This window comes from Barbatula barbatula, assembly GCF_947034865.1.
Source record: "Barbatula barbatula genome assembly, chromosome: 13".
NCBI lineage: Eukaryota > Metazoa > Chordata > Actinopteri > Cypriniformes > Nemacheilidae > Barbatula > Barbatula barbatula.
The window spans coordinates 18,652,037-18,673,933 of NC_136776.1; the positions used below are offsets into that span (position 1 = coordinate 18,652,037).

At 36.4% G+C, this 21,897-nt stretch overlaps 1 protein-coding gene across 1 annotated transcript; it reads left to right on the forward strand.

Annotated features, from left to right (window-relative positions):
* The first annotated feature begins 13,912 nt into the window (after positions 1 to 13,912).
* fstl3 (follistatin-like 3 (secreted glycoprotein)) lies at positions 13,913 to 19,018 on the forward strand. The gene is made up of 5 exons (XM_079470783.1): positions 13,913 to 14,280; positions 15,161 to 15,346; positions 16,905 to 17,120; positions 17,443 to 17,670; positions 17,875 to 19,018. Exons 1-5 carry the CDS (start codon positions 14,205 to 14,207, stop codon positions 17,907 to 17,909), a joined length of 741 nt encoding a protein of 246 aa, XP_079326909.1. The 5' UTR covers positions 13,913 to 14,204; the 3' UTR covers positions 17,910 to 19,018.
* The last annotated feature ends 2,879 nt before the right edge of the window (positions 19,019 to 21,897 follow it).

The window sequence follows — 21,897 nt, forward strand, 5'->3', positions numbered from 1 at the left end:
GTCGTTTTCGTTACTCAACTTCATGATCGAGAGATTGTCTACTTTACAGTCTTATCAGCACCTGTTTATGTTCAATCCTGTTGTTCACCTTATTAGGTGCTGAAATGTTCCTGTAGGAACATCAAATATTCATATCAGGCAAGCTAATAAATTAAAGATGACTGTATAGTCATTATGATTCTAAATCAATAGCAACCCCGGTTACCAAGAAGAATGAGAGAGCGACATTACTCTTGTGATAGCGGTTATCAATCATCCGCTTGAGGGCTCAAACAAAAGATATCATAGACACATTGTATTCATTCAGCTCCCTGTGCCATTATATGTCGCTCATTTGAATTCAAGATGAACAACCAGGCAGAAATTTTGCCTGTCAATTGATGTCAGGCTTTGAGATTTACTTCTCTGTGGAAACCGAATGTTTGATCCTTATTCAATGGGGATGATGTGAAAAAAAACATTACAGAGACATGTCACCATCAGTGTTGGGTAAGTTACTCTGAAAAAGTAATGAATTACTAGTTACTGATTACATATTCAATAGTGTCATTAGATTACTGTACAAATGACTCTCTCCAAATAGTATTTTATTACTTCTTACTAATTTCTTTCTATATCTTCGTCAACCTTGATTAGTTCAAGTGATTCAAGGATAGACATGGAACAGCTTATCAAATAAATAAATAAAAAACAACTACAAAAACTATGTACACAAAGTGTAAGAAGGATACATTATAGCATTCATTTTAAAGTTAGACTTAACATTTTGATGTCATTCCCAATATTACACAGTATTTAGTTTAATTACATCTGAAGTAAGTGTAATTAAAGTACAGAAAAAATGAGAGTAATCCCTTACTTTACCTTTTCAAGAGAAATGTAATTGAATTACAGTAACTAATTACTTAGTAACTAGTTAAACCCAACACTGGTCACCTTGCGGATTTGCAATTTGAAATCCATTAGATGTTTTCTCAAATTCAGTTTAATTTTGTGCAAAAAATAATTGCCAACATTGTATTTACATATAAACTATAGAAATTACAAGACACTACTGGGTTTTTGAATTTTACAAAACAAATTCACAAAAAAAGTACTGTGTTTACCATACATTAATGTACCAAAACAAAAAAAGCTGTAAATTTAGTACATTCTACTGTTTTATTTATAGATTTTTCACATATTTTAAAAAAAGACGACCTTTAAAGGTACATTTTTACAGTATATTTTTGGCACTATATAAAACTTGATAACATATAGCTCAATACAACTTTGTAAAATATAATACAAAATGTTTGTGTATTTCAAATGGATTATGATTTTAAACTTGTTGCCTTTACAAATCTTAGCAGCGTTTGAGATTTTATCGTTGGATTTTTCAACACTGATAAAAACACATGTGAGATAACATACTTTACAAGAGTAATCTGTGATGCAAGTGCTCCTATAGTAAACTCATTTCTGTGATCTAATTATTAAGATTTCATTTGTGATTTTTCATTGATACAGGATCGGTCAACCCAGGCCAAAACATAAAACACTAACTCTAAAATGTGATTGGTCAATATAAATGCCCATTCAGCAACATATTGTGTATAAGAGAACAATACTCTATATGTAAAGTCTACAGTCTTAATCCTTTTTACAATAGTAAATACGTTCAATAGGTGCATGAGCACACATTGACTCCATCGCATTTTAAACTAACCGAAACCTCTTCCAACACTCAGGAGGGAAACAAATAGAAAGAAAAACGCATGGACAGCGATGGCATCACCCTTCAGAGCCTGGCTCTCATTAGCATGACGTGCTGGGTACACATATGCTCTGCTTGAGGCCACAGAAAACATTGTGCTTCACATACGGCTCCTTCCAGTGCTGTCATTGCACAATGCACTATACTGAACGCATACTGTGTCACAGACAAACTAGAGATACAACAGGGGATGGTGTTGCCCTTTGAGACTCATCTGTGTGTATCCATTTATTTGTCTAATGTAAGTGTCAAAAGTTTGAATTGCTGGCACTGTGCTTAGAACCACCATGAGATTAGAAAGCCATGAGTTGCTAGAAAAATTGATGAAATGTCTCTGCTCTATGAAACACAATATCCTGTGCAATCCATTAAGCGGAGATGGCCGGTGAGTCACCAGCAATGCACGAAATAATGGAGGTGAAATGTAACTTACTCCCCACTCCATCCTATCGAAAGAGACAGAATGGTATTCTGCATCAACATTCAATCAGCCTGGTCCCATTTCAGGGAGGGAGGTAGTGAGAGAGAGAGAGAGAGAGAGAGAGAGAGGGAGGGAGGGAGGGAGGGAGGGAGGGAGGGAGGGAGGGAGGGAGGGAGGGAGGGATGGAGGGAGGGTGGGAGGGAGGGAGGGAGAGAACGCGTGGGAGACCTGGTGACTCAGACACGATAAGACACTTTTATTGGAAGGTCACTCAGACTCTCCTCTCCAATTAAGCCATGTTTAAAATGTGAAAAATTGGTTACTGGTATTTTCAATATGCCAGACTTCAGAAGCATTGGACTTTAGCTGCCAAATAAGATCCCACAGGGAAAATAATTAGAAATGAGAGTTCTCGTGTCTCTCAGAAGTTTGTTTTAGACAGTCAAGAGGTTAAATGGAAAGCCACGTTTTCTACTTGTGAGATTTTTGACATCTTTAGTAACATCACATATTTTCGATTTCTCACATTGTGCTCGGATTCGCTTAGATGTCAAAATCTCCAACCAATAGAGATGATCTTAAACATTTCTCATTAAATTAATATGTATGTACAGCGGCTGAAAAAATAAGAGACCATTTCAAAATTATTTTCAGTCGTTCTTTTTTTTACTATTTATACTGTGGGTATGTGTTTAGGTAAAATGAATATTTTTGTTTCATTCTGTACTGTTTACAATATTTCTTCCAAATTTTAAATACAAATCTTGTTTCTATTTGCATTTATTTGCAGGAAATTAAAACTGGAGAAACAGGTCAGAATAACAGAAAATATGCTCTGTATTTATTCAAGCAACAAATATGGCAATGAAAACAAGTTCAGATTCACTTTTAAGCAATACGACAGTAAAAATTTTTATTTTTAACAGTACTTTTGTGTGATAACCTTTATCACATTTAGTCAGTCTTAAACATTGCCATTGGATGACTTTGTCACTCCTGTGGATTGATTTTGTTGACATTCAACAGACACTGGATTGGAAGGGCGACAATATATAAAAAATGCTGATTTAATGAAAATTTGGAATGATCATTAAATGTTTTTTCAGCTGAATATTTTTCAGATTAAGTACATTTTCAGAACAACACTTGATATAAAGCTAACATGTAAATGAAACACAGTCGACTTTCAAAATTTGAGCAATGACATTATCTTCCACGTCGTCTTATCACTTCCTTTCTGAGCATTTTGACGTCACATAAAATGTCCCGTGTTTTGGTAATGCGTGAGAACATGACAGATAAGTCTGTCTCATTCAAACCACAGAGATCCTCTGAGCGTTTTCTCAGACACAGGATGCAAATGCAAGAAAGTGCCGTTTTTAACATTGACTCTGATGAATGGTGATGGCTGCATTGGGAGCACAATGCGAGGTGATTTTAGCAGCTTCTTTCCTAAGGGGCAGAGTAGGCAGAGGAAAGTGGGAACTTGTTAAGTGATTGAGCCTGTGCTTATGAATGAGTCATAGGCAGTGTAGCCCACATCAATGGGCAAGAGCCACCAACACTGAAGAGAAAGAGCGAGTCTTTAATTCAGTATATAGAAGAGTAGACACAATGACTATTAATATCTTGCATTTTTTCATTATATTGTTATTCATTGTTCTTTTTAAAGAGATTCAAAACCTCCTTCTTTTGTGGACAACAACAGAAGATATTCTGAGAAACGTCTCCGCTGTTTCAGGTCCAATGGAAGTCAATGGGATACAATGGAAGTCAATGGGACCCAATGTTTTTTGGTTACCAACGTTCTTAATTTTGTTCTTCAGATAGTCATACAGGTTTAAAATGACACGGGAATGTGTAAATAATGAAATAATCCATTTAACAAAGAGCAATAAAGCCAAAGAAATATAGACCGAAAGACTAAAATGGGAGAAAGAGAGATCCCTGGAAAGCAGATTAGGATCCAGCTCATGCCCACACATCCACCCACACGCTCTTCCTCCTCTGCCTCTCCTCCTCCTCTTATAAAGATGATACGCGTAGGATTGCTCTTGTCTGCGTCCACGCAATTACCCAAAAAGCAATATGTTCAGATTTCTTAAAGGGACCGTTCACCCCAAAATGAAAATTCTGTCATCATTGATTCACCCTCATGTCATTTCAAATATAATGTCTTTCCTTCTACAGAACACAAAATATTTTGAAGAACGCTGATAACCAAACAACCTTGGCCATGTTCATTGTATGGACACGTCATCGATCAACCAATCAGGTGGTCTCATATTCGACAACTATAAACTGCTATGATAACAATGCAAAATTTGTAGTCTGTGGGGGCAACTAAGCAATTCATTGAATTACACACACAAAAATAAAATAACAAAACATCAAAATAAGACATGGCATAAAAGGCAATTCGCTGAAAAATTGTTTCCTGAAATTATTAGCCAGAGTCAATAAACGTGACTGTTAGCGCCGCTTATATGCTATCTCCGCTACCACTAACTAAATGCAGCTGACCTCTGTGACGTGCGTTAATAAAGGTGATGGCGAACATAAAAGAATGCACGGCGAATCAGAGTTGTGAATGTGTTGAAAGAGAGAAAGGGCCAGCACGGTCTATTGTAGAAGTGTGACTATTTTGCTTGCCGCAGAATGACTCACAGTTGCCATGGCAACTTTACCACTTACTTTCTAATCGGCTATTTCAGCAGCCCGATGAAGAGAGCGAAGGCTGAGTAAAATAATCAAGGCACGGCGCTGGACGGGCCCAAAAGACCAGGGATGGGTTATAAAAGCAGACATCAATTTTAACAATCATACAGGGTCTTAATGGATGCCCGAATAATGGAATGACATAGTAAACAAGAAACAACATTAAGAAAGCCAACTTAAAAAAACATGATTTGTAGTTTTCCTCAAATATATTTAGAGGTTTAGGGGCTTCTAGGAAAGTTGCAAATTATGCATTGCATTAAATACATAAGCATTTCAATGAAGTCAATGCAATTACATCAACGGAAGAACACATAAAACACCTTAATATATGAATTTAAATTACACTTCTTCTTGTTCCATGATTGCAAACATTATTACAACCATTATTCAACCCCAGGAAAATACATTGAGGAAATAATAACTTCCCTTTGATAAAATGTGTCTGCCTTCCCATAGGCATTATGTTTTGAGAAACAAATGAAAAAAAAACAATTAAATTGACCTTGTTGATTAACGTGTTTTATCGTTACAACCCGGGTTGTGACTCAATATGTCAAAGCATTAAGTAACAATCCGCCTTCCTTGCTTGCTGTGTATTCACAAACAGCTTAAAATTGGGAAACACGGCTGGTTTTCTATAGTCAAAGACATTCATTTCAATGCGTGCGTGTTTACAACTTTCAAAAGTTCAATATTTATATTTGGTGAGTCACAGCTGCAGTTATCTTCATTCATTTTGACCTCAAAACATAGTCTGATTTACCCGCCTTTCAATATCTTACATCTTGTGGGTTACAAAGTTTCCTGCGTTTTTCAATCCGATGCTACAAATTAAAAGCTTTCTGGTACAAACCTTAATAAGTAATTTAATACAGTCAAACACGATTTTCAGTATTCCGACAAACATGTGTGTATATTTATAAGACAGAGGGGATGGGAGAAAAATATAAAGAAATATCAACCAAATCAACCTATACCCATCAAATGATTTCACTTATTTAAGAGAACATTTACAGCGGAAATTAAGGTTACTTCTTTAGAAATCTAAACATAGTCTGCACAGAAGCCGCAGTCAATCCTCAGACTACTGTGTTTTCTCAATTAAGCCTGAAGTGATTGCCCCAGCAGATGTCCTTATAGCAAAAGTCATTAACTTCTGAGGGTAATCCGAAGGACAGGCTAATCATGGCCCAATGAAATGGTTTTGAAGTTCAAGGAGAATAGATTAGCATATTTAGGATGAAAAAAACAGTCACTTTCTGGAGCTTCTGTATGGAGGAACAGTTCGGCCTTTGCTCGCAAGGCAGCAAGAGTAACGTTTGAGCATATGGTCGCTCTATTGCCAGTGACAAAATAAGATAACTACGTGCATGGAATGTATGCATGTTTTTGTTTCATAACCATTGAAAAAAATCACGGTGATTCATCTGTTAAAGAATGCAAATACGGTGTAAGGTCAACGTTTCTTGATGAGGAACTAGAGCGAACAGCTGATTCACTTATGAATATGTAAAAGACTACCTCATACTTTTAAATTGTGCAGAATTTCAAGCAGGGCGGATGTAAAGTTACAACTTCACAAAACTTCATCTCAAGATTGTGAATCATTCTTCATCATTTGTGTCACTGTTACCAGCTGCAGTGGCCTCTCAAATCCACTAGAGGGCACTCATCACTTGGACTGCCATATCACACTACATTACCCATAACCATTAACCGGACTCATTATCTGTTATTGCTGTGTACTTTGAAATATTTGTCTGCCTATTTACAAGGTTGTCTCAGTCACTCATTGCAAAGTCTTGTGTCACACGGCCATTCTCTATGTCTGGATATCTGGTCTTGCTATGTAAAAATCTGTTTGCCGTTGCCCTGTGGATTTGTGTTTGGACTGACCATCCTCATCTGTGTGTCCTCGTGCAGTTCATGACAATTTGTAATAACCATAACTTTGGTTTACGGTACTCCTCAATACAAGAATATTTCAATAAGAAATCATTAAATTTGCATAGCATGTTACCGAATGGTGCCTTTGTTCCATGGCAAATCCCCTTAAAGATGATTTCTGCATGGAGCTGTGCTGTTAATTTTAAAGACCCGTCTGCCCTTTAGGTTGTTTAAATATTTATAAAAAAGTGTTTTTCTTCCTTCTACGTTTGCTTCATATCCTGCTTCATGTTGAGCATTGATATGCCCATGGTGATTTATTTAATAGATGAGCAAATAATGAGTGTATCTTACCATGGCTTATTGTCAGTGAGTGCTTTTACATGTACAAACCATGTACGGTTTGACTTGTGAACAATTTTTACTACAAATACCATGGTAAATTATATAATATATATTTCTGTCGTCATTTATTCACTCCACAAGACAAGAATCTTTCAATAAGAAATCAATACATTTGCATAGCATTCAAAACTTGTGACTATATTTTGAGAAATGTTTTGTGTAGCGGTTTTGTGTCAATACAGTGGAAATAAATGGTGGTAAATGGTGTTTGGTTACGTTCTTTAAAATATCTTCTTTTGTATTCTGCAGAATTTAGTGGTACAAATCACTCATCACTGCCATGAAACAAAAAATACAATCGTCATTTCCCCTTGTGTTTTAAACAACAGGTCATTGAGATTCTTCACCGAGAAGTGGGTAAAACTCCCGCGCTCGCTTAGCCAGACAAGCTTGAACGTCCTCAAACGGATGTTACGCTTCAGTCATTTGTTGCCATGGCGACTGTGTCCGGGCCTTCTGGGATGAGCTTCCGAGACTTGTGAACAGTTTATATGCCACATTAGATTGTTTTACCCAGGTGTGATCAAGAGACGTTTTTCTGCTTCAGTGTTGCAACTTTGAACGGAGTTAAAAATAAATATTGACGCATTTTGGTCGCCTCTCCAGCAATTGCATCTTAAAGCCACAACATCTTTTTATATACAATTTGTTTTACTTAAGCAATAATTTAAAATATATATATTTTATTGATCATTGAAATATCTACTGTTGTTGCTGCCTTTTTGTTTTACTACTTTTGCTCCAAGGACTTTTTGGACAGATAATGGCATGGGCAGAGCATTTGGACAGAACAATTGCTCACGTTGGACTATGTACGATTATTGTTTGTGATGTTTGATATGTATATTGTGTTATGTCTTGTATTTTTAATGTTACTTGTGTTTGTAAATAATAATAATTGTATAATGGTAATACTTCACATTAAGGTACCCTTTATTGAGCATTCATTAATGATAAATAAGTCATTTACAAATACATTATGAAGCAGTTAAAACTGCACGGATAAAACGAGGGATTCTTGCCAAATAGTGAGCGATGTATAATTGTATTTATTCATCATTTATTTGACTGGAAAGCAGATTCATTATTATCTTGATGTTGTTTGCAATATAGGCTGTCAGACTGGACACTGTAGGTCGTTTTGTTGTTTTTCTTATACCTGCTCACTATTTGGCAGGAATTTCGTTAGAATCCCCCTTTTTGTTCATGCGGTTATAACTGCTTTACAATTGAACTGCTTTATAAATGCTTCATAAAGAGTATCTTAATGCAAAGTGTTATACAAATTCAAAAATACAAAAGGGGTATAGGGTATAAATATTTGTTTCAAAGGCTTTTGTTTCATACTGAAGGTCTCTATCAAGTATGTCACTGAACATTTAGTCGTGATATCCCATCGGCATCATAATAGACCCACACCCCATTATTCATCTAAATAATGTCATCCGTGACTGTCTGGTGTTCAAATGTGAAACCTTTGCAGCAAATGCCATTAAAACATTCAGTCATTTGCAAATGACAGTGTTTTTGGGAGCACTATGATAAAATGAGTTGATTTGTCTAAGTTATTAGGTTAATCATAAAAAGCATATGTCAAGGGAAAAAAATGTTTCCTAGGAAACAAGCTAATACATAGGTGAACCGAAGCCAGGATATAAAATGCAATAGCTAAAATTGCCTACATACCCACTTGACCTCTTTACTTACGATAAACTGTTCCAGAAACATGTAGGCAACTGTAAAAACACATGCTGTCCAGCACCTGAAGGCCATTTTAGCGCCTTTCAGCTCCATCAGTGCTATGACAAACATCACGACTCTCATCCCACCTACGCATTTCAGCATGCAGTAGTTCAGCTTGCCAACTGTCGTAAAGATGCTCGTGCCATAACAGTGCCACCTACTGGATCACCTGTGTATTTTTCCATCTGCTTCTTTTTCCAAAAGCAGACTCCGGTGCCTTGGGTTATCTTGAGCAGATGAACACAGATAACATTGTTAAGATAAATCAGTACATCAGTAGGCTACTAACCAAACAGACCAATACAGATGGCTGTATTGTGCAGCTCCACTCAATATTATTATAATATTGCTGAGAACCAGATAGTTGTGACATTAACAGGACGCTCAGATAAAGAACTGAAGATACCGAAAGATGTACAAGATGGATAGAATATAGTATGCTGTCACATACTGCGCATATTACGTTCATTTTATAAACTTTCCAAAAAAAAATAAAAGTCTGTGTTTACATGACATATGCATGAGTACTGTGCACATTAATTTTGTATTTATAAAAACATACACATACATGTATATAAATATAAAAATGTATAAACATTTATATGTAATTTAAATGATTGGTAAATATAAATAAACACATGTAAATATTTCCTAAATATGTATTCAGGTATGTGTTTGTGTTTACAAAGTTAATATTCACACTACACAAACACAATATTTTATTCCAAGAGTCAACAAATCATGATTAATCGTTTGTCTTTCTAATTATTGTTATGAATGTTTACTAATATAAACTATTTGTAAGGACACATTTTTTAAGCTCAATAAAACAGAAAAATATATGATTTGGGTGAAAATAATATGTTTATCTTGAATAAATATGACTGTCTGATGTTGAAAAAAACGATTAATTGATGTAAATATAAAAACATACAAACACCACAGAAGGTGTATTTTTTCCTCTGTCAGCTCATCACAACTAAAAACAATAAAAATACTGTTAATCTTCAAAATGAAAATGTTTCACACATTTTTGATAATATAAAAAATATATATTGTTAATATAAAAGCTAGACACTTTTCTTTCCTTTTTTGCTTTGCTTAAGCAAACAAACATTCTTTCAGATAACATAAAATAAAGATATGTAACTTTTCAGACATAAATCGGGCATTATAAAATAAATGTGCATGTTTATCTACTAACACATTCATTGATGAATCATTTTTAAGGTCCCTTAATGGTTCGTTTTTCTACCTCTACACATACAAACCATTGTACCTGCAGAGGTACAAAAAGAAACCTTGGTAAAATTACAGTTTTGTACTTTTTTCCTGCCAGTGTGCTCTTCCTCTTCACAAATAGATGCTCATCTAATTGTTTACTTTGTCATTGAGATTGCTAACTGTTTCATGTGCATGTTATTTGTGTTTGTTCCGTTTACTGGCACAGGCCTGAACAGACATCAATGGATGCTTCCCATCGCCCCGAGGCTCCCAGGCTTCCTGCCACAGTCCGTTCTCCTTAGACTTGCGTCAGAGCACGTTCTGTGCAGCAAGACCCGGCACCCCATGGCGTAGCCGGCTAAGGAGGATTAACTCATCAATGAACAGCTGGAGGGACTTTAAATGGCCATTAAAAGCAAGGTGTGTTGATGAGAGGGGGTGAGTCACTTCAGATCTTCAATCAACAGAACACATTCAAAGGAAATTAACTGAGTGATCTGCTAAGTGATTGTGAAACGAGAAAGCAATGGAGTTATAAATAAAGTTGATCATGGTGTAAACATTTTGAGATGTTTTTTAATGCTTTTACAGCCATTAGTATCCTTTCCAGATTTGGCATCCGTTCTGCATCACAGATGTAAATCAAAGCTTTCATCCCATTACGCAACAAAATGAATAGTGTGTTTATTCTGTTCTGTCTTGATATCTTAAATCAAAATAACAAGCAGAATAAATTTCATTATAATCCAGGATTATCATACACAAAACATTCATTTCTTTATTAGACACAGCAGCTGACACTGAAATACTGTGTCTGTGTCAGCTCATTTAGCTGAGACACTGTACTTTCTGCAAAGTAATGTAATAATTGCAAGAAATTAAAGGTACTCGGTGTAGAAAGGGTGTAACGTTTTATGTGAAATGCTTTATTTTAGGAATTAAGCAAAAAACGTCTAGTGAAATACGACCAGCAGAGAGCAGCATTGCTAAATAACCCACTGTGTTGGTTTATCCCCTGGGATCGAACCCTAGCGCCATGCTCTAACCACTGAGCTACAGGAAATATATATCATATAGTTTAATATATTAGTCGATTTAAATTTTCCAATAGCTTTCTCCGTTAAAATTCATTCATGTGTTTTGGGCATTTTTCCAATAGGATTTAACATCCCACCAATAGAATCCATCGAACTATTACAGTTTCCATTAAAACCAATACAAATCCCTTTAAAACCACTAAGACCATTATCACTTCTTTAATGGTTTCTATTGTATTGTGTTGTGCAGAGACGTACAACAAAAAGGCATTTTGAAATGGTTTTAATGATAAAAGCTATTGGGTTGTATGCCCTGCTGGAAAAAACAACAGAAACCATTGAAGACGTTATAATGGTTTTATTGGACTTTTATTGGTTTTAGTTGAAACTGTAATGGTTCTACATGTATGTGGTGGATTATATTAGTGGGGCATTGAATCCTATTGGAATAATGCCCAAAACACACTAGAAAAATGAATTTTGTAATGGTTTTAATGGGAAAGGCTAATGGTTCATAATAGTATTCTAATGGAAACCATAAGAATTTCTGTAATGGTTTCTATTGGGTTTGTATCGGTTTTTTAGCAGGGTTTTAAATGGAAACCAGAATTTCTGTGATGGTTTTTATTGGGTTTCTATGGTTTTGTTGGGATTGATTTTATTGAATAAATGTTTAATAACTGTGAAACGTTCAAAGTCATATTCTGTGCTAAATGCTCTACTGTCATGATATAAAATATAAAACTGTCAGTTTTTATATATTTTATGTAGAATCATAGTGTTTTTCATTATCGCAAATCAAAATCAGACGTGTTTGACTATGTTCCCATAGTATTTTTACAAATGTGATGAAAATTGGTACAATCAAACAAATGATTCCCACGAGTTTCTGTACATGCAAACCATGTGAAAAATGTGTTTCCCTTGGGCAGTCCACGTGCCACCCACCTCAAGGTCAGTATTTAAACCCAAATCATGTGAATTGTTATACATCAACAGAACCCCCCCCCCACCCATTTAGCTAAACACATATACAGACAGTTCACATCTGATGTCTCCAGATCAAAGATCCCACATTCAAGCTCCAGACAGATTTACAAATCCTGCAAAATATTAGCTGGCATACGACATCACCACGGTGAAAGGAGCACAGTGGGGCAGGTTGTGCCAATGCGGAAAGCGTGCCAATGGTTGACTTTGAGAGTTTACATCAAAACCAACGTTGCCAATATGAACCATGTGTTCCGATCTCAGGGAACTTCTTGTCTTGAGCACAACATCTTAATGAGCTCCATGCGCAGTGGACGGTGGTTTTCCACATGGCTGATCGGCCCACAGACACAGTGAGTCTCATCTGTTGAGCGGCCACAGCAGTGAGCTTTAGACCACAGTTTAATAGAAGTCACCTGCTGATGAGTGACGGGCAGAGGACTGTGATGCCAAGCCCCCCTGCTTGTCCTGTTTGGTGGTCACGGCACTGTTTATCTCAGTTTATCTGGCTACAAATGTCTCTCATCACTTATTTAAACTGTATAATGGCTAAGATATCCAGCGAAATTAGGCCTCATTCTGTGCTTTCGTTGGATAAATTCTTGCACGCAGAATTTTGCAACACAGGGCAGACTGTGTGGCAAACCTTTTACAGTCTCTTGTGACAGAGGATGTTAACAAATGAAATACTTTTTCTCACTTAAAAAGAGATTATAAATGGCATGCAAGTATACCGTATATAGACATAAAACGTTGTCAATGTTTACTTTACTCTTTGGCTTCATGCAGAGTAAAGTTTTATCAAGAAATCTGATGTGAACTTTTGAAAAATAAGACGTGAACTGACATGATTCAAGCGGAAGCCAACATTATGTATATGCTTTTTCATTCAGTGAATAATTGATAAGTATTAGGTATGAAATCGGTTATTTCTATTGAAGATTTTAATGCTTTTTCTTTAAGCATGATAAACCGAAGATTTGGAAAGAGAACAGGCCTATACATGATCATTTCTCAATCATCCATCATTAGCATGCGTTCACCTCGGATTCAGTTTTAGAGATAGCATACTAAATAATGAGTAACTGTATTGTTTTAAAGGGACAGTACACATTCAAAAATGAAAATTCTGTCATCATTTTCTCATCCTCAGATTGTTCCAAACCTGTATGAATTTCATTGTTCTGCTGAACACAAAGAAATGGAAGAATGTCAGTAACCAAACAGATCTCACCCCCCATTGATCCTATTTAATTTTCCCTGCAATAAATGGGGGATGAGATCTGTTTGGTTACTGACATTCTTCCGAATATCTACTTTTGTCCTCATCAGAACAAAGACCTTTATACAAGTTCGGAACAATCTAAGGGTGAGTAAGTGACGATTTTGGGGCGAACAATCCCTTTAATCTAATGCTTTTGATGTTACTAAATCTAGACATTATTTCCGCCTGGGAAATATCCCAAATCCGACGTGTCTTCAACGCAGAATGAAAATAACCATTTGCCTTTTGTATTGCTCACACACATCACAGCATTTCTAGATTCAACAACTCTAATGTAATTAATTACCCCAAAATAAACCTTCGGATTTTGGGGTAAGCCCACCACGTGGTTTATCAAAGGTATTGTGATTTATATACGTTTAATGGAGTACGAAACAGACGTCACACATTGGCCATTGCAGCCTGCGTGATGCATGTCTTGGTTAACTGCGTACAGACGGACCGAGATGAAGTGTGGGAGTTTTCAGCCTCATATCCGAGAACTGACTCAAGTACACAACACTTCCACGACATCGTCCACATCGGCAACGTAACTGGCTGGAATGATCGCCCATCCCAGAAGCATAATTTGCTCGGGCAAAATATTTATACAGAGGCGGACCGAAATCACTTACAACAAGTCCATTCACGAAACCGAGAGGAAACAACTCGCGATATCTTATCGGTCTAAATACTTGTGAGGAAAGTTGCCGCATACTTCAGACATCTGTTTAAAGTAGCCTACTTAACAGCACCATGAACTTTTTGTCTGTCCTACACGTTGTGATACATATTTCGGTTTGTGTGATACTTGGGAAACACCAAACGAGCGGTAAGTGAGCGATAACGGAGTTTAAAGCTTGGCGATAATTCGCCTTTTCGGTATTATTCAACCGTTTAGATAAACCGTTTCTATAAGTCGACAGTTAAATAAGATTGTATACGGCTTTTTTTACTTTAACAAATCAAAGCCGTAGTGTATCTAAACTTTGTACTGTAAAGATGTTTCTTATCAAATTAATTTCAAAGCCGATGTGATGTGACGTGCGCATTGCGCAGGTGCACGTCATGAAAACCCGATAGAAGTTGAAACAAAAAAGTAAACTTAAACGTTTTTGTGTGTTTTTATTTATTCATTATTTGACTCTCTGCTTTTTTATTTGTGAATGTATGTTAAATTGCAGATGAAACAAGTTGTGTAGATTCTTAGCGCCACCATCTTCATTATAATGAAATCTTTATTCTACTATGAATTCAGTCAGAGACAGTCAACATTTGAGCTATACAGAACATATACAAAAAAAGCCTCGTCAAGAAGTAAAACTAAAACTGTTCACATTTACAAAAACATTTTCAAAACATATCCTAGTAAAACATCCTTGCAACAGTCCTGCGGTGTTATGTTTGAGATATAACATTTCTTTTTTATCTCATCAAAACGTTTGAATGTTTCAAAATCAAATCAAATGCCATGAAAACAGTCCAAAAGCGCTCAGATATAGGACAAATAAGTTAAAATTCCATGGCTTTGTCCAAGAAATATATTCCCTTTTTAAAATTACGTTAAGATCTTTACTCCTGCATCAACCAGTTTGGCATTAATGTCACCTGCAAAATTAAGAAGGAACAGGGTGCAACATCATTTATTCGACTAGGTTGTATGTATCCAATATAAATCGTAGGCTACGTTTTAATCGTGTTTTGGTGTCTAGCTGGCATGTGCTGGCTGCAGCAGGGTCCAGAGCACCGTTGTGACATGGTGCTCATGAGAGGCGTGAGCAGGGAGGAGTGTTGCGCCACCGGCCGTCTGGACACCGCTTGGTCCAATACCAGTCTGCCCATCAATGAAGTCAGCCTGCTGGGATTCCTAGGTATCGTTTCCTGCAAGCCGTGCAAAGGTACGCACCCGTGTATCTGTTCTAAGATCTAAGCATGCTTGGTTCGCTCTGCAGATGTTCAAACGTATCGATATCAATGCAAGATATTGATATGGATACTTTGTACTAAAATGCTCCTGACTTTAACACACTGTAGAGAGCATTCTGTACTCTGAGCGGATCCTTTAAAGTGGTCGGCCAGATCTAGGTTTGGGAATGTTTTCTTTGAAAATTCGCCAGCAAGTTTACAAAACACGGATCTATACCAGATGTTTGGTTTTATTTTCGTGGGCTGTTGTGGAAAGCGCTGCCTACTAGTAAATGTGGCAAGTTATGCAAGTTTGTGTGATTTTTATGATTTAAGATTTATTGAAGTTGAGTGAATTGCTTCAACCCACAAAGACTAAAATCCTATTGCCCAAGACAAGTGTTGACTGTTTCAACTTCTTCAACAGTTTATTGTATCTCTTCATAGTTTCATAATGATTTGAATTATATATAAACAAAACAACACAACACAAAATTGCAATTTTCTCTTCATTTCTCCTCACGTTCACTCTTTCCTAATGCTTATTGGAAAGCAGGCTTGTTTTGTTGGAGAATTCCAGCCCACCACAAAGAAAAATGTCTGCCACATGCTGGAGAGGTCTGGTCCTAATAAAGCTCAAACACAATCAACATCATCAGACTGTAAAAAAACAAGTGAAAGTCTGTATATTGTTCTGTGGCGTTCGGTTTCCCGTACCATAAAACTATATGGACTGACGGACCCTACAGCGTGACCTCTCTAGTGTGTTCTCGATGTCAAACTCTTCAAAGCATTCTTTAATGCTCAACGTTCCGCTTTTCCTTACATATCTGTTGGAGACGGATAGTTCGTAAATCATGTGTGACGGCTCACGGATCTTGAGGAACCATAAGTGCGATTTCCACAGGAGGTGGTTTGGTGGTACACGGGGTGGCACCACGGAGAAATGGAGCAACAGGATATTAAAGGACTTGCAGGAAAAGGAACCAGGAGTTATGAACAAAGTAGAAAAGATGTGGACTGTATCACAAGTATTGTTCTCAAACAAAATGACAGATTTAGAACGTTCTTCGTTTATATGCAACAACTGACAACACAGGGGATTCCGAAATTACTTTGTGGCTACTCGAAAAACTTAAATAAGCAAACATATTATTATTTTAGACAATATATAGTAATGTATTATAAATTATAATATTTGTATAATTAAACTATTTTTTATCAATATTTTGTAGTGTTGAATGAATAAGTGTAGTGTTTATTCATCATTTTTAATAAAAAGATGTTTCTTGTCCGTAGAAGGCATTACTGACATGCCTTTTGGGTCAGCAGTCACATCGGGAAAAAGGTTTCAGAATAGAGCTATAGCTTCAAACTTTAAACATGCAATCTTTTTTCCTTAAAAAATCAACAAAAATGAGTTTTTGATGAAGAAAATAATACATCAGCATTCAACTTGTTTCGCAATAGTAAAGGTTTCAAACAAGGTTAATGTGCTTTCCTCATTCGTAAGTGTACATTTTAATTTTCTATCCCATCTTTCTTTTATAGAGAACTGTGACGGGGTGAACTGCGGCTCTGGAAAGGTGTGCAGGATGAAGGCTGGACGTCCACAGTGCGTGTGCGCTCCAGACTGTTCCAACATCTCCGCTAAACACGCTGTGTGTGGCAGCGATGGGAACTCGTATAAAGACGAGTGCGCTCTTCTGATGGCTCGCTGCAGAGGTCACCCTGACTTGGAAGTTATGTACCAGGGGGAATGCAAGAGTAAGCTTGTCTTTTTTGGGATGCACTTGCTTAGCCCACCATTTTGCTAACTTATCGCAATCCATTTTTTTTCTTGCACACTGCAGACCGGAGATCTTGATTCATCTACCTGTTTTTGGAAAATGTTGTGCTTATTCATCTTGTTATTATTTACTTCTTTATTAATTTACATTATTATACAAATTAAACACTTTCAATTATGTTGGGTAGATTTAAAAACAGCACATTAAAATGCATTGCACTAGTAAATTCTGGGTATTGCCAGTAATGTTCCTAAAATGTGAATTTTTCCACATATACTTGACACATTGCTTTCTTTCAGAGTCCTGCTTAAAGGTTGTATGTCCTGGTACGCAATCCTGTGTGACGGACCAGACCAACAGCGCCCACTGTGTCATGTGTCGCACCGCGCCCTGCCCGATGCCAATGATCACCAACCAAAGCATCTGCGGCAATGATAACATCACTTACGCCAGTTCCTGCCACCTGCGTCGGGCTACTTGCTTTCTGGGTCGATCCATAGGAGTCCGCCACTATGGACACTGCAGAAGTAACTTTTTGTCACTACTTTGTGAATCGTTTTAACAAAATTGTAGAATCTGCACTTGGCTTGTTAGATAAGATGCCCCTTAAAAGCCAAAAAAGATGCCCAAGAGGCCCTAAAAGACGAATCATACCAAAAGCCATAATACCCATGCATGACACACCAAAATCTGATCAGTCAAATAAAACGGTTGTATGTTTTGTCTTCCAGGTAATGAAGAAAGCGAGGAAAATTCACTGTTCTGAGGATGCCAGCTTTCCTGCTTTATGTACATATTACGATGGCACATATGACGTGAGAGAGACCCTGTTCAAAACCATATAGTTTAACAACAGGATCCTCTGTTAAAAAAACATTACTATAATTTTAACGCATGCTATACATATTTAAAGGGAAATGTGCCTTTGCTTCACACGGACTGATGAACTGACAATGTGCATATTGTAAATATACTACAAGCTACTATTTATTGGAGAAAAGTAATAAAGTCAGTGTTATTTATGTTTTAACACGTTTGAGACACCATTATTAAGGCGTATATTGTGTGTTTTCTATAATGCATCATAATACAGCTAGTTTTTGGATAAAAAGTGCACTTATGCTTACAATATATACTTATTTTGAGTTTAATGTGAGTGTCTTCCGAAAAGAGATTTGTGGCGAAATGAAGGACGTTTACACTGTTCTATTCTATGGATGGTGACCAGGGGCTGTGAAAAATTCTGCTACAGCTGTGTTGACCATTTACTTTCATTATGTATTATATGCATTAAATGTATTATATTACACATAATAAGAGCATTTTGGAAATTCTCCTATAAATAACTCCTCTCATCTTGAACACAGACAAACAAGTTTCGAAAGACAGTAAGTTAACAATGACAGAATTTTTATTTTCGCGTGAACTTTCCCTTTTAAGGCAACTCAGCAAGGGTTACAACATTATTACTTCACTTAGACACAGTTCTTGTTAATGGAACAGTTCACCCAAAAATGTAATGCTGTCATCATGCACTCAGCCTCGAGTTCTTCCAAATCTGTAAAGATGTCTTTGTTCTGATGAACACAGCGAAAGATATTTAGAAGAATGCTTGTAACCAAACAGTTCCTGGCCACCACTGACTACTATAGTGGTAAAACTTATCTTTGTAAATTTCTTTATTCTTTGAACACAAAATATAGTTTGAAGAATGTAGGAAGGCAAGCAGTTCTGGTGCACCTTTGACTACCATATGTAGTACTTACTAGACCACCAAAACCGAGACCACAGGGTGTCGAGACCAAGAACAAGACCAAGGCAGACTGTTTGAACGCCCCAAAATGCATTCAAAAGATCTCATAATAAAGTCATGATAAAATAATAATAGAAGTAACTTGGGTGATTTATGTGCAGAAATGTTTTATGTTCAATGTTTTATCACCCCCATTTTTGTGCAGGTAAAAATTCCAACCACCAAACATAAAATAAAATGGTATTTTTAAGTCTGTGACCTTCAACAAAACAGAACAGTCAGTGACTTAATATGTGTCATTGCTTTCATATCTAATCGATAGCAAAATACCTGTGTGTTGCTCAGAAATTCACAAACGTTTAGATGTGTTTGTTTGGGACTAGCCAAAATAGAACAAAAACTTGTGTTTAATTGTGTCTAAAACTTGAGTCACTTATTAACTAAAGGTTTATTGAATAATCATCAAAATAAATATCACATCAGATTTTATAATATAAAAAACAAGATCTCATACCTCAAGTACCCTTTTTGCAATCACATCTCGGGATATTTGGGCATTTGTGTGTATTCATTTTGTTGACAGATTTCTTTGAGACAATCCCTCATTTTGTCCTTACCAGCGGTAAGAGTAACACAAGTAACAGAATACTCAAATAAGGAAGAAGTGGTGAATGCTTTTAAAGCCAGAAGTTTTACATCCAAGAATGATGTTTCTTCAAAATGTCTTTCTCTGTGTTCATCAAAACAAATAAATGTATACAGGTTTGGAAAAACTCGAGGATGAGTGAATGATGACAGAATTAAATTTTGGTTGAACTGTCCCTTTAAACTTCGAAATGAGTCCGACTGAAATACCTTAGATTCCACTTGAACAGTCCAGGTATGCCTTTAACGAATTGTGGCTCTCCTCCTAAATCTTATGGACATGGGAGACTGTTTACTCACTGAGATAAAGTTTTGTGCGTGTGCTGGTTGTATTCACAAGGATTACTCAGCCAAAACAGCAACGCTTCCAGGCCTTGCGCTGCAGTGCACGCAATACTGGCACGAGGACAAAACTCAGCCACCCACCAAGCAATGAAATAACCAGCTACAGTCTAATGGCAGCATTTTTTACGAGGGCGCTGGGACAGTCCAAAAATGTACAGTACATTCTACCGTGTTAATGTTTTTTTCACATAGTGTGTCTATGCTATTTTTAAGGTCACTTGACCTTGTTGTGTAGCTTACTGGTTGAATGACAAATTGAATGACTAGACGCAGTAAAAAGTCAGTCATTTGATATTTTTGTAATTCCCAGTAAATGGTTGGGTGATCTGCGAATACAAGATTTAAACTTTGTGTAATCTTGTATAACCTTATATGATATTTTAACCTTCATGTAAAGCCTTTTGCAGTATCCGAGTATATACTGTAAAAATATCAACACAGCAGAATATTTTAAGGGTCACTTGTCTTACTCAAAAAAATCAATACTAAAACATTCTTGGCATTCCGTACATATACGTATACATTTCATGAAATTTTCTCTTAGCATAAAAATGGTGACATTTTTGTATCACCCAATCCCTAAATTAATAACTTTTAAAGCTTAAAATATATTTAATCTTATATGAAACAGATACACATATGAAATACAAAACAGACGGACAGAAGAATTTGACCCACAGTGAGTAATTGTCTAAATAAGAGAATGTTAGGAAAAAGCATAGAAAAACACACAAACCAAAAGGCCAAATAATGTCAAAATTTAACCCGAGGAACTCAATAACTTTATTTATTTATTTATTGTATTACTCTATAACTTGTTTATAGAACATTTGAATACAAGCGATATCACAATCAAACTTTTGCACTGAATACTGCATGTCACTTTTAATTTGTCGGTTTTCCAGTTACCTATTGCCCTACCATTGTGAAATCATATTGAGGAATTTATTGAAGAAAATATTGAAGTTTCACCCAAACAGCTGTGATGAAATGTGACTACTATGTGCAAAATCGGTCAAAAAGTCACTGATCTGTCGCAGCATGTAGTTTCAACACTGTGCAAAATACAAAGCTTAATAAATGAACAGCACCGACCAAGTAGAATTAAAGTGATAGTTCACCCAAAAATGAAAATTCTGTCATACCCCCTTGTCATTTCATATCTGTATGACTTTCTTTCTTACACAAAAGAAGATACGTTGAAGAAAGTAGTACTGCTGTAGACTGTGTCCATACAATGGAAGTGCATGGGGGCCAGCACTGTTCTGTTACCGACTTTCTTCAAAATATCTTCTTTTGTGTTCTGCAGAAAGAAAGCCATGCAGGTTTGTAATGACAAAAAGGAAAGTAAATGATGACAGAATTTTCATTTTTGGGCGAACTATCCATTTAAGTTTTAATAGGTACCTTGAAATCTTATTTTCAAGGTTGTATACCATTATATAACATTATGGAGGGACTTGAAAGGTTTAGTGTACTGTTTATGAGGTGGCCCCTTAACTAACAGTGGCAGAAATATAGGGGCTATTGACTCATTTTCCTGTCTGAAAAATCTCCCTCGCTTTCTCCCGTTTGAAAGGCTCTCCTGACTGCACTCAGCATCTGGTTTAACTTTTGAGACATGTTTATTTTCTGATCCCGGGTACTTTTATTACATTGGAACTGGAATTAATTGTTTGCTCTAACAGGCCATAACAATTCCATAAAAAATGTTTGTAATGCATTGTTTCGACGTCTCGCTTACTGCCCTGTTTAAAGAAAAGCTGTTTCTGTTTGTCTAGAAAGTTCCACAACGATCCTGAGAGCGGTTTACGGGCCTGATTTAATTTTCTTGTTATGACAGAAGCAGGTCATCAGGTGCCCGGCATCCGAACCGATGTTTTGCTTCATGTCAAACAAAGAAAAACTTCTATTTGTATTGCTGCTCCGCAAAATCTGTACTGTACACGAAGGTGATCCGATTGTTGTGTCTAGTTTTTAACACATCCTGGAATGAATTCATATATGATCC

What these genes read in the sequence shown, in the direction of transcription:
- fstl3 (XM_079470783.1), top strand. Translation starts at nt 14,205, where the DNA reads ATGAACTTTTTGTCTGTCCTACACGTTGTGATACATATTTCGGTTTGT. An exon ending in GTACCAGGGGGAATGCAAGA is followed by an intron (nt 17,121 to 17,442) that starts GTAAGCTTGTCT and finishes GCTTTCTTTCAG; the next exon opens with AGTCCTGCTTAAAGGTTGTA. An exon ending in CCACTATGGACACTGCAGAA is followed by an intron (nt 17,671 to 17,874) that starts GTAACTTTTTGT and finishes TTTGTCTTCCAG; the next exon opens with GTAATGAAGAAAGCGAGGAA.